The sequence below is a fragment of the Tamandua tetradactyla genome, chromosome 9, assembly GCF_023851605.1.
Source record: "Tamandua tetradactyla isolate mTamTet1 chromosome 9, mTamTet1.pri, whole genome shotgun sequence".
In the NCBI taxonomy this organism is placed as follows: domain Eukaryota; kingdom Metazoa; phylum Chordata; class Mammalia; order Pilosa; family Myrmecophagidae; genus Tamandua; species Tamandua tetradactyla.
The window spans coordinates 50,013,294-50,022,130 of NC_135335.1; the positions used below are offsets into that span (position 1 = coordinate 50,013,294).

The 8,837-nt window shown below is 64.4% G+C and overlaps 1 protein-coding gene across 2 annotated transcripts; it reads right to left on the bottom strand.

Annotated features, from left to right (window-relative positions):
• Positions 1 to 922: 922 nt before the first annotated feature.
• IRX4 (iroquois homeobox 4) lies at positions 923 to 5,060 on the bottom strand. 2 transcript variants are annotated; one of them, XM_077115110.1, is made up of 5 exons: positions 5,016 to 5,060; positions 4,330 to 4,581; positions 3,365 to 3,471; positions 2,167 to 2,492; positions 923 to 1,734 (listed from the first exon to the last, which is right to left on the bottom strand). In XM_077115110.1, the coding sequence occupies exons 1-5, from the start codon at positions 5,058 to 5,060 to the stop codon at positions 923 to 925; spliced, it is 1,542 nt and encodes a 513-aa protein (XP_076971225.1). The 2 variants fall into 2 exon arrangements, with proteins under 2 accessions (XP_076971225.1, XP_076971224.1); XM_077115109.1 differs by having other exon boundaries at positions 2,167 to 2,555.
• Between the last annotated feature and the right edge of the window lie 3,777 nt (positions 5,061 to 8,837).

Here is an 8,837-nt window from a genome sequence, read left to right on the forward strand (position 1 = left end):
TTCAAAATTATTCTACTCTAGTCAAAGGAACCCCTGCTTTCAAAAATGTCAGGAGTCTGGTCGTGGAGAAGTTTAAAAGCATTGGGTTTCTCATCCATTTCTGTCCCAGAGGTAAACAGAACCCTTAAACTTTACAGTTGCTAGTCTTTTTTTTTTTTTTTTTTTTTTTTTTAAGGATTTACTTTATGTCTTGGATTCTGCAAGCGACTTTATTGAGGTGGGGTCTGGGCCAGTCCCCCCCCACCCCACTTCCCTTGCGGATTAGGACCTTGTCTTCTCAGAAGTTTCCAAGCCTCTAACTCTGAAACGTACTCATCTGGCAATGCAAACACCATCACTCCGTTTTATTGGGTTTTGTTATTTAGCCTCTGAAGCAGGCAATTATTGGTGAGAACATACATTTTAAAAAACATAATTTGATCGAGTTAAGAGTGTGCAATAGTGTAAACTCGGTGGAAGTGCTATCTGTGAGAACTGTTGTGCTAGGATGAAATCAAAAGGGCAACAGGGCCAGGAGCCTCCTAACCCACACGGCATGCCTCAAATCCAAAAGGAAGCAAAACAAAGCAAAGCCTTGGAACTGAATTTCTTCTCCATGTAAACTTCTGGACGTAAACTTTATGCTTCGGGACGGCTCCCCTCTGCTCCGAGAGCAGCGCTGCCCCGCGGGAACCGGAGTTAAGGGAGGGCCAAATGCTCCTTTCCACAGGCGGGGACTGGGAACCTGGGTGCAGTCGCGCAGGGCTGGGTCCTAGGCCTCGGGAGACCGAGTTCAGATCCGCCCTTTCCAGTGGGTTTGGCGGCCTGGGCGCTGTTGCGCTCTTGTCTTTCTTCGGGTACTTAGTAGAAAAACAGTCTGCGCCTCCCGCATCGGCTCCCGAGCGCCCACTCTCTCCTCGGCTCGGTGGGCCCCAGACTGGCGTTAGGCGCAGAAGGGCTTGCCTCCCGGCTTGGGCAACGAGAACAGCTCCTTGGCAGCGGCGGCGGCTGGGGAGTCGTGGGGCGCCGCGGCTGGGAAGGCGCGCGCCAGGGGCGCAGACAGCACGTTAGCGCCGCCCCCCAGCGAGCGTCCCCGCGGCCCCGGGTCCAGGAGCGCGCCCTTGGCGGTGGCCCAGGCCTGGTTCAAAGTGCTGTGCCTGAGGATGGGGTCGTGAAAGACCCCGTCCACCCAGTTTCTGAGACTGGTGACCGGGGAATCCTGGCGTCTGTCCAGGGCACCGGCGGGGGCGGGGGCCACCGGCGAGGACGCGGCGGGTGCCGACGAGGCGGCGGCAGGAGGGGCGAGGCCTGGGCGCTTGAGCATGCACGAGGGGAATTCAGTCTGGCTTAGGGCGGTGGCCGCGGCAGTGGCCGTGTGCGCCAGGGACCAGATGCGCGGTTTGGCCTCGAGGCTCGCCGTCGCCCCTGACGGCGCAAAGCCCAGTTTGGCCTCGCAGGCCTGCGGGACATCCCCGGGTCCCGGCTGTTGCTCGCTCCCCGACGCCACATTCCGGAGGCAGCTCCGGGCCCTCTCCAAGTCCTGGTCCAAGGCTGTTCCACCACCGGCGGCCAGAGGCATCCGGAGCGCCCCTGAGGTTTCCTCGCCAGCGGCGCCGGGGCCGTCGTGGGCGGTGGGGAGGCCGTCCAGGGACTGGAAGGGCGGCTTCAGCTCACACTCTGTTGCTTCCGCGTCGAGAGGGTCGAAGTCCTCCAGGTCACTGAGCTCCAGCTCCTTCTCCTCCTTACCAATGAGCTCTGCCCCAGGAGGGGACACCGCAGGGGAGGGAGAGAGATGGAGGGCAGTTCATCAGAAAGCTCTGAGCCCCCCACGTCCCTCCCTTCCCTAACTCTAAGTTACCCTGTGGCTAGGGAAGGCGCCCAGGGCGTTTCCTCATGCCTCCCCTGGTCTTCAGAGGCTCCTAGGTGGCAGACTGGCAAAGGGGGCCAGATGGAATTCAGCCACAAGTTACGGGGGGAGTGGGGTGAGGGGTAGGGTGCGGTGTCTAAGAATTTCATGCTCCCGGTTGGCGGCCACAGTTCCAAACACCGACAGGGCCCCAAGCAGGGCGAGTGGGGTGCAGGGGCTGGGAGTCTGCAGTCCCTGCTCAGTGCCATAGGGGCGGGGAGACTCCCAGATGCCCGGGCCTGGCGCCCCAGCCTCAGCCCCAGCGCCCTCCTTCCACCCACCTTCGTTCTTGCCGCTCTTGAGAGGCTCCTCGCGCGCTTCCTCCTCTCCCTCGTCCCGCTCGCCATCGCCGTAGGGCCGCTTCTCATCTCCGCACTTGTTCCGGGGCGGCCACGTCATCTTGTTCTCCTTCTTGAGGCGGCGGCGGGCATTGGCGAACCAGGTGGAGACCTGCGTGAGTGTCATCTTGGTGATGATGGCCAGCATGATCTTCTCGCCCTTGGTGGGGTAGGGGTTCTTGCGGTGCTCCTGCAGCCAGGCCTTCAGCGTGCTCGTGGTCTCGCGCGTGGCATTCTTGCGCCGCGTACCGCTGTCCACGGTCCCGTACCTGGAGACAGGCTGCAATGGGGCGCCGCCGCGGCGGAGGGCCAGGCCCATGCGGGCCTTACTTCTCCGTCGCGGGAGCGTGTTAAGATCGGGAGGACACCACCGCGCTCGCCCCAGGGCGAATTCGGTATCTCTATCTAATTAAACTTACCCGGGCCTGCTTCCTTCCGGAGCCAGCGGGGCAGTCCCGGGGCGGGGGGGGGGGGGGGGGGGGGGGAAGCGCGGGCGCCAGGCCCCCCGGGACTCTGCCCTCCGCACAGACTTGGTCTGTGGACCTTATGGGTCCTCTGTCCTTCTCTTTTGGCTCCGAAACCGTAAAAACATCAGATCGACACCAAACCTCATTTGAACATTTAACGCCTTTGGGCAGAAGGGGTTATGAGCGCCCGGAGGCCTAAGTCGGCTTTTCTCCGTTAAAAATTTATCCTGACCCAGCGGAAGCTGGGGGGTGCTGTTCGCTAGTGAGTGGGCGAGGAGGGCCGTCGGGGGCTCCCCTGTAGTTTCCATTGTAGGGGTGGGGGGCTTGGCCTCCCAATCCCTTTTGGGACGGGGGAAGCCATCGCAAGCCCCATGAGGACGCAGCCAGCGGAGACCAGGCCGTTGACAAGAGGCTGCCCCGAAAACCACGGTACTGCGAGGACTCGGCGAGTCCGTGACGGGAGGGGAGGGGAGGAGACGCATTTTAAGCCCGGGACGCTAGGCGCTCCTGGAGGCCGGGCCTGGACGGCCCACGTGGTCACCTCAGGTCTCCCGAGCCTCCCGGGGGGGGGGGGGTGGCGTGGAGGGCGGGGATGGTGGGGGAGGGCTTTGATGGCAGCGGGTCCGCGGGGAGTGGGGACCCGTGGGGGAGGCGGGGGGAGGCGGGGCCCTCACCTGTCGTAAGGGTACTGGCCCAGCGCTGGCTCGTACGGGTAGTAGGCGGCGGCGGGCGCGAGGCCCGCATGCGCAGACCCCGCCCCATCCTTGGATTCGAAGCCGTTCTGTGGGAACCAAGAGTCTGGGCTCACGGCTTCGCGGGCCGCCACCCAGCCGACCCCCAGCGCCCTGCTCCAGAGCCCTGGGCAGCCCCTACTCTGACCCCCGCGGCCCCCAGACTCTCCCTCCCACGCTCCCTCGCAGGAAGTCCTTTTCTTGACCACCTTAGAGCAGGGTCCCCAATTCGTGGAGTAAGACGCTCAGCTGGGGGTGGGGTGCGGTGGGTGAGAGGAGATGGGGGACCAGGTAAGAGGGGGAGGGAGGGGGAACTGGAGGGTGGGGAACTGGAGGGTGGGGAGCGGGAGGGGAAGGGGTAGAGGAGTAGGGAAGGGAGGAACAAGAAGTGGGCGTGGAGGGAAGAGGAGGGAGGCGTGGAAGAGTGGAGGAAGGAAGGGAGGAAGGACGAGCCAGGGCATCGGAGAGAGGAGAGGAGAGATGGGGGAGCATGGCGGTGGGACAGGAGGGGACAGGGAGGAAAAGGGAGATGGAGGGGTAAGTCCCAGGGAGCAAAGGAGGAGAGGAAGGGGGAGGGGCAGGCAAAGTGGGCAGAGGGGCCTGAGAAAGGGAAGGAAAAGCATTAAGGGGGTGACGGCGGACGAGCGCCCTCGTACTGCACCAGAGATCTCAGATTTTAATAGTGGACCTAAAACAAGTGCGGCCCACACAGCGCCCCACAAGCTAGGTCGCCCCAATCCCCAGGGTGGGAGTGTCCCCAGGGACCAGGCTAGGAGGCCAAGTGGAAGGCAGCAAGGGTGTTCTGCGGCCTCCGCAACGCCCGCGGCGCCCAGCCCTGGCGCCCTGCCTCCGGGGCGCGCGGGGAGCGCGGTATTGGCTAGTGGCGCGGCGCCCCCACCCCCCCTTACCAGCGAGTAGAAGGCCGACGCCTCGGAGCCGTAGGTCATGTAGTTGCTGTAGCCCTGCGAGCCGCCGTAAGGGCCCGCGTAGACGCCGAGCGCGGCGGCCGAGTTGAGCTCGTGGCGCGCGGTGGCCAGCAGCCGGCTCTCGTAGACCGGGCAGTAGACGGGAGCCTGGGCCGAGGCGGCGGGCCCGGAGTCCGGCAGCGTGCGGCCGCCCGACTCGCAGCACGTGCTCAGGGCGTTGGTGGCCATCAGGAACTGCGGAAAGGAGTCGCGAGGAAGACCGGGCCTCCACGCACCGCCCTCCACGGCGTGTCCCGTGTCCCTAAGGTCCGCCCGCCGGCTGCGCGGCTCCTCCCCTCGCTCGCCCGCGCGAGCCTGGCCTCCCGCGGCCCCGGGGGGCGCAACCTGCCCAACCGCAGAGCCATTTTCCGCAACGCCCTCTCCGGAGGTGTCCAGGGCCGGGTAAAGCCCCGGTGCTGCCTTATCGCAGGGGCTTTCCGCGGGACGGGCTCCAGGGGGTGCAGCCTCGGGACCCGGGGTTCAACGAGGAGGGGATACGGTTTCCCGTCGAGTTTCTCCGCGACCTTGGGCTCGCTCCCATCGCCCCCGCGTCGTCGGTCGCGTTTCCTCCACGCCCAACCCCGCTGGCGCTTCGGAGCGCGTTTCCCGATGCCCTCGGGACCCCTCACCTGGGGAGCCGATGAGTAGGGGTATCCGAACTGCGGGTAGGACATGGCGGGCGCGGCCCGGGGAGGGCGGATGGGGCCGGCGCAGTCCTGGGCGCGGAGGCCGGTGTGGCGCGGCCACTGCTCCGGGGCCGCGGGGTCCTAGGCTAGCAGGACCTAGGCTAGCAGGACCTGGAGGAAGCAGAGGAGCCGGTCAACGCGTCCGCTTGGGCGGCAAACTTTTAAACCCGGCACGAAAGTGGGAGGCAGGAGCCGCAGCGATTCCTTTAGCCTCCGGATCCGAGGCCTCGAGGGCTCTCTCGGACTGACCGGCTTTGCCGCGGCGACACAAATACATATTTTACAGTAAATAAATAAATAAATAAAAGAAAATAAAAACAAAAGCAAAAAGGAGTGGAGCCAACCCATCAGGTCAGATGTGCGCGGCTTTCTGCGGCCGAGACGCTGACGTCAGATCCCAGGCAGCCGGCCCGGCCGAGCGGTGCGGGTCACTCAGGACCGGTGGTCCCGGGGCGGGGGGCGCGCGAGGCCATCGGGGTTTCTGACAAATGAGTCCCATCCTAGGAATCAATACCGCCCCGACGCACGGTGTTTCCTCCTTAGCCACCGAGGACGGGAGGCACTTTTAATTAGAAATTAATTAATGAGCAGCTGCCCCTCCCCACCCCACTGTAATCATTAGTCTCAATTTCAGATGAGACGCTTGAAGGGACGCCCGAGCGAGTTTTCATTTAAGATGCAATCGACAGACGAAATGAGCCCGGGCCTGGGGGGAGAAGCCGGCCGGCCAGCCTTTCGGCAAGACCTTCCTCCGACTCCAGGCGGGCGCGCGGCCGTCGCTATTGTTTAGCCCCGAGTCCGCAGCCCTCCCCCGCAGGGGTCTCTGAGCTTTCCCACCAGTCGATCCTGAAACGGGGATCGGACGCCAGAGTCGTCTGCGGCCACAAGACTGTCCGCATCTGGAGGTCAAATGCCGGCGGGGTGCGAGCCTCGGCCCTTCCCAGAGTCCGCCACCCCGGGGCTCCTGGGCTCCGGTTCTCCCGGGCCTGTCCGGGCCCGCGCCGCCGGCTCTGGCACTCTCAGCCGCAGAGTCTCCCGGGGACCGCTCCCCACCCCGGGTGTTGAAGTTCCTGCTGGGCCCAGGACCCTAGCCTCCCTCTTCCTGCCCCCTTCCCCCCACCGCTCCGCTTCCGCCGCTTTCTGCCGCCGTCGCCCCCTGCCCCTCGCGGCTAAGCCCGGGACTACTGCCAGGCGCTCCTGCGCGCGCCGAAGGGCAGGTTTCCCAACCCGACCGCGGGCCCCTCCTGCTGAGCTCGCTCGGCCCAGAGACCGCGGGGCTGGGTGCGGGGAGGGGGGCTCTGGGCGCCGGGCCAAGGTGCCACCCCTTCCCTCGCCTGTTTTGCACAACACCCGGCCCGGGGCGCTCGGGGCGGTCCGGGGAGGGAGCCGACTGCCCACCCCAGGGCTTCCCCAGCCAGTCCCGGCCCGGGGTCCTTTCCCGAGTCGGCCGAGGCGGCACGGGGGAGTTAGACCACCTGGGACCCGCTCCCTCCCTTTGCGCCGCCGCGCTCGTCCCCGGCGCTCCCGCCCGGCTCAGCCCCCCGCGGTCGCCTGGAGGGGAGCGGGCGCGGCGCTGTGCAGACTTGCTCAGAAAGATGCTTGGGTTCAGACCTGTGAACCGCCCCGGGGTCGCCCTCTAATTAAGGATGACGTTCGCGCCCTCTCCCCAGCTGCAAGCCTGCCTCCCAGAAAGGAAATCTGCCCGCTCTGACAGCTCGGTTGAAGGTGATTGATGACTGTCTGGAGACCACAATACACATCATATAATATCTGCTGCGTAATTGCTTTAATTTACAGATGAAAATACGAGTTCTCCGATCGCGTTGGACCGCAGCCGGCCACGTCCGAGCTGCTGGCGAAGGGAAACCATCGGAAATAATGAATAGCCGCTCCATGCAAATTATTCAGACAGTTTAGCGTCTGTAGCCGGGAGAGATATATAAAGAACACGAGTCAAATGACATTAATAATTGTTTTTGAATTCTGTATTGATTTCCTGGCGGGCCGTGTTGATTTCTTTCTCACCTGAATTGCTAATATCACCTTCCTGTAAATAATAAGAAACTAGCCACCGGGGCTTCTCGGGTAGAAATGAATCTCTCAGTCTTTCTCTTTCTCCCTTTTCCTCCTCCTACTCTTCCCCTCCCCCATAGCCCTCCTCATCTCCTTCCAGTTTCTAGGTTTCTGCCCAAGCTTCTGCCGACACCTTCGTACTTTCCATTATTTATTGTTTACAAACAACTCGCTCCGTGCCTGGTAAAGAGGCCAGGGCCAGCGATGGGTGCCAGGCTCTGGGGAGGAGGGCCGGGGGCGTGGGGCTCGCCTGGAAGGGCGGTGGCAGATGGAGCAGGTGAGCGCTGGTGTTGGGGGGGGGGGGTCTAGGTTTGCCCGCTCAGGCCGGCATGGGGAGCAAAGCTGCGGTCAGGTCCCAGAGGCCTGTGCCTTGTGCCTGGGGCTCCAGCTCGGGCCTGCCTGCGGATGGGCCTTGGCTCTGGGAGCAACGCCCTGAACATGCCGGCCTCTCATCTTCTGAGAAGACTTGCTCACTCTCAGAGCCTGGGCCCGAGCAGACTCCACCAGACTCCACCTTCTGAGGAGCCCGCCAGCTCCATGAGCCCTCGGGGCCTCCTGGAGAGGGGTGACAGGGGCTTCCTCTGGTCACCTCTGCCATGTTCTCTTGTTTGCCTTTCCGCTCTGCAAACACTCACAGTCCCCAGTGCCTGGCCCGGTTTTCGGGGGACACCCACTCCCTGACCCTGTTAATTGGCACATGGACTCCACTTTCTCAGGCGGCTGCACACTGACCTCCTGCACGCTGCCGCCCCAGGGCCCTGCCGCGCAGGTTCGCTGCTCCCAGGGAGCCTCACCACTTAGCGGGCGCTCACCCAGGCCCCTCTGCCCGGGCCTGATGCGGGTCAGCCCTGCGTCTCCACCCCAGGGAGCACACACCGCTGGCTGAAGCCAACCTGCCCCATCCCGGAACTTCAAGACAGGAGTTACTGTCCAGGCGCCCTTTCCTAAAAGGCCAAGCAGAGCCCGCCTAGCTCCGCTCGGGTCCCGGGAACGGCTCTAAGAGTAGAGGAAACGGGAATGTCAGCACTCCGCATCCTCAGCTCATGCCCTGCGCTTTCCGTCCCCAGCCCCGGAGGGACCCCGGTTCTAAGTACACCCGTGAGCAGACCGCTGAAGCCCTGAGCGGAGGGGGCTCAGGCGAGGGCCCCCCCCACACACACAAGGGAGGGAGCTGGGAGGGCGCGCAGGGGAGGGGGCCAGGCGGGCCGCAGGAGGTCGAGGACGGTTAGCGCAAACAATATGGGGGCTGACGGCCGGTCCTTCCGCTCCGGGGAGATATTGGCGTCCTAACCGCCCAGGGACTCGGGAGATAGGCCGCTCCCGACCTTCCCGCGGCTTCCGGTGGGATCTCGCTCCTGCTACCCGCCCAGCCCTGGCGCTCCCGGCCCCTTTCTGGAGCAGGTCCCCCAGGGCCTCCTCCGGGCACCGAGAGCCCAGAGAAGTGGAGCCTAGTCAGAGGGCGGAGGCCGGAGCAGGGGGCACCAGTACGGCCTTTCTTTTCCGAGGCACAGCGCCGAGCCCTTGGGGCCGCTGTGCTCTCTGCTGGAGGGCCCCGGGGCCGGGACCGGGCGTGGTGCACCGCGGGGGCGTCGCCCTCGCGAGCCCCGAGGTGCCCAGGTCATCGTTTCGAGCCGGTCCCCGGCGTTGCGCGTGAAGCCGGCGGCCGAGCTGCAGGGGGCACGCGAAGAATGC